The sequence below is a fragment of the Vicia villosa genome, unplaced genomic scaffold (genome assembly GCF_029867415.1).
Source record: "Vicia villosa cultivar HV-30 ecotype Madison, WI unplaced genomic scaffold, Vvil1.0 ctg.000121F_1_1, whole genome shotgun sequence".
Classification (NCBI taxonomy): domain Eukaryota; kingdom Viridiplantae; phylum Streptophyta; class Magnoliopsida; order Fabales; family Fabaceae; genus Vicia; species Vicia villosa.
Genome location: NW_026705023.1, coordinates 344,589 through 348,567, shown reverse-complemented (window position 1 = coordinate 348,567; position 3,979 = coordinate 344,589). Strand labels below are relative to the sequence as shown.

Sequence of the window (3,979 nt, the reverse complement as noted above, 5' to 3'; positions counted from 1 at the left end):
AGAAAACAAGATTTGAAGAGAAGAAGCAAGTCTTGGAGAAGAGGAGCAAAGTTTAGAAATTTCTATCCATGGTGCCAAATCAAAAGTGCAACCGGAGACCCATCAAGTTGCATCAATTGATAAGGTAAGGGTGGGATTCTCTTCCTATAATGGGGCTTATGAACAATTGTATGTGGAGAATTGGGTGTGTAGATTTATTGCTTTTACTTGTGTTAATTGTTGCTGGAAAAGGGAGAATTTACCATGAATAACATGTACTGCCTTTCCTTAATTTCTGTTGTGGTGGGTTGTTTGATTGAAAGACATTAGGGATTTTAGGTTATTGAATTAATGTACTGAATCGTTTACAGTTGTTGTTGAAATTGCTTTCTGAAAATAAACATGGTGTTATGCTGTGCGTAAGAAATTGGATGTTGCCACGAACCAGACGACCGGAAATGAGAGCTGACAGGCGGCATTTGGCCTTTGATGGCCGACAATAACAAGCCCATAACGGGCGGCAAGGGCATGTGTGGGACCCCATTTCCATAAACATTCTTTTCATTTTCATTTTGCGTTTATGACATGCCAACAAATCAACAGAATACTTTAATTTCGTTGCAAAGCTGAATGAGTTTTCTTAAGCAAGCACTTTGCTATTACCCACACTTTTCCTGTTCTCATGCCTAAGAACTTAGGACGTATCATGTCATGTCAATTAAATAATGCATTTGCATCTCTAAGATAGATTCTGTAGATGTGTCATATATTTCATGTTTCATGTTTTGTGTACTATTATCTTAATGAAATGTATGATGCAATAAAATAAACTATAATGTGAAATAGAATGTGATTGAAGTAGTCGGATAACGAAACAGTAACATGAATAGAACAACATGTAATTAGAAACAGTAAGATAGGAAGTGTGTAGTATAGAATTAATAAAATGCAAAACAATCCCGTTTGATCGAAATAGTCGAATTAAGCGGTATATTTAGTTGTCCGGAATTTGATGAAATTTGACGTAGTAGCTAAGTGTATTTAGTACATTAACGTGGAGGTGTTATTTTTCGAAATTGTGATATTAATCGGTCGATTAATTAATGATTAAATTAATGTCCAATAAGCCTATTTAATTGGAATAAACTTGAACTTAGATTAACTATTCGGTCTACCGGTAAATTACGATATCTTGAGTATTTAATCGAACAAATCGAATAACCGGTAAAGAATAGAATATGTATCCGAATTAACCGGTTGAGTTGTGTTTTTGGTGACTTGGAAGTATAACCCGAAAACTCATAAAGTCGTGAATATTAAGAATTTAACCGGAAATTAGATAACCAGTAGTGACGCAGGATATATTTGATTAATATAGAGATTATTAGGTGAATAATTTTGGTCAGTTGATAGTGGATTAGTGAACTAATAAATCGACTAATTTATAGAGAATTATAAGACTAATTTGACTTGGCCTAATGTGTCGATTTGTGGTGATGATTTTTTCGGTATATGAAGTTATATGTTTGTGGTGTTACGCCGAAACATGATGATATTGTGATGATTTTGTTAATATGTGAAGTTATATGACTTGCGATGATGTTTCGAAATAGGACGATGTTTGTGATGATTGGTAATACGCGATGTTGTATATATTTGTGATGATAATTTTGTGACTAAGTGAAGATGAAATATTATGGTGACGCGAATTACCTCGTATAATGGTAATTGATTGTAATATAGGCTTATGCCTCGTGACGATATGTGATTGTGATGAGTATGTTGTGTTGTCTTGTTTGTCGAGTCACATTGCATATTCATACTCTGTGACGGCCTGGATTGGCAAATTAGTGACGAAGGCTTATGCCTTATGCCTCAGATTTGGGCAATTGGTGATGGGGTTGAAGCTCCGATTGGTACCACATGCATATACATGAGTCATGTCCCATGTGTCATATGTGATTCATAGTTGTGACGTTTTATGACGATATCGTGATTGTATGTTGTGACTTGTTAAATGAAAGAAGTTATTTTGTTTTGAAAAGTATTATATGCTGAGTATTTGTTGATTGATTAAAGAAAGTGCTATGTATCCGCTAAATGCGGTGATGTGATTTATTGTTAAATGAATATGTGACGCCTCATTTGTTTGTCCAGAAATTTTTAAATACTCTGATATTTTCCGCATTATAATTGCCGGGTAGAAATGGGGTGTTACAAGGATGATCGTCCAGAGCTTGATGGTGTTGTTTTTAATTGTCTTTCTTTTGAGTATTGGAATATGTTGGAGGCTCCGTTTTCAATGGAGGAAGTTAAAGAAGTTGTTTGGCTTGGATACTGTAAGAAAAGTCTCGGGCCTGATGGATTCCCTATGGGGTTTTTGAAAAACTGTTGGAATTTTTTTCTCATGATGTTTTGAAATTTGTCTAAGACTTTCATGCTAGGGGTAAACTGCCTAAGTCAATTATGGCTTCATTCTTGGAATTAATTCAAAAAATTGATAGCCCTCAACAGGTTGAAGATTACAGGCCTATTTGTCTAATTGGATATTTATATCGTTTGTTGTCAAAACTGCTGGCTGGTAGATTGAAGAAAGTTATAGGTAAACTTGTTTCACCTATTCAATCGGCTTTTATTGAAGGAAGACAAATGATGGATGGAGTGGTTGTGTTGAATGAGGTAACTGACTTTGCTAAGAGGAATAGAAGGGAGTGTTTGATTCTGAAAATCGACTTCGAAAAAGCCTATGACTGTGTTTCATGGAGTTTCTTAAGATACATGTTCAAGTGTATGGGATTCAGGAATAAGTGGTGTCGATGGATGGAAGCTATGGTATTCTTAAGCACAATTGTGAATGGCAGCCCAGCGGCAAAATTTGTGGCGTCAAGAGGTCTCCGGCAAGGGGATCCAATGTCCCCGTTTATTTTTCTTCTTGTTGTGGTGGTTTTCATGGATTTCAATTCAATCAGCAAATTCATTTCGAGCTATTACAATTCGCAAATGACACGGTTATGCTATGTGATGGGAGTTTGGACAATTTGTGGTGTGTCAAGGCGGTTCTGCGAGGCTTTGAGCGTGTTTTCGGATTATGTATCAACTTCAACAAAAGCAAAATATATAGTATCAATATTGGGGAGGATATGTTAACGGCTGCGACTAATTTTCTCCCCTGTGAGATTGGCAGATTGCCTTTTCTTTTCCATGGGCTTCCTATTGGCGCAAATCATAGGAGAAAGGACACTTGGAAACCAATCTTCAACAAATTATCTAGAAGGCTGGTGTTAGCTGGAGATTTCGTTTAAGAAGTTGATCTTCGAAGGTTTTAAGTTCGAAGAATGATGGTTACTGATGACCATCTTCGAAGATTTAAAAAAATGGCTACTGATGGCCATGCTTCAAGAAAATGTCTAAGTTGAAACGCAGGAGAGAAGTATCGAAGCTAACACGGAAGATATCTTTGCCAAGACTTAGACATTTCGCGGAAAATTACATAAAGTACTGAAGCTTAATGTATTTCCGTAACATTTTCGAATATAATTATATGGCCACATGTCGAAAAGGACTTGAGCGGGAAGGTTTGAATTGCGAAACGGTTTCTATAAACTGCACATAGACAGATGGCATCCCCAGAGTTCTCGTGGATAACGTGGCATTAGATTATTGTATGACCGTTAGGGTCAAATTTAGTATAAATAGGAGTCTTAATGATAGGATTTCGTGTGTTCATTTTGTACAAATCACTCACATATCGCTCAAGTAACAAGTGTTAAGAGAAAGAGTTCGCTGAGAAATGTACGTATGACACCACCAATTTGAATACATGTGTATTTACTTTTATCAAATATCTTTTGTTTTCTTTACTTTCCTTTACTTTCCTTGTTCAAAACTTTTACTTTCGAAGTCATTTAGTTTCATGCTCATTACTGTCCTGCAGTTTATATTCTTGCGACTTACATTCTTGCATGTTAATTTTCTTGCAATTTACATTCTCGCAATTTAC

The 3,979-nt window shown here is 35.9% G+C and overlaps 1 protein-coding gene across 1 annotated transcript; it reads left to right on the top strand.

The window, feature by feature from the left end:
- Positions 1-2,185: 2,185 nt before the first annotated feature.
- LOC131624426 (uncharacterized) lies at positions 2,186-3,281 on the top strand. Its single transcript, XM_058895367.1, has 3 exons — positions 2,186-2,318; positions 2,411-2,658; positions 2,841-3,281. The coding sequence occupies exons 1-3, from the start codon at positions 2,186-2,188 to the stop codon at positions 3,279-3,281; spliced, it is 822 nt and encodes a 273-aa protein (XP_058751350.1).
- Positions 3,282-3,979: the final 698 nt, after the last annotated feature.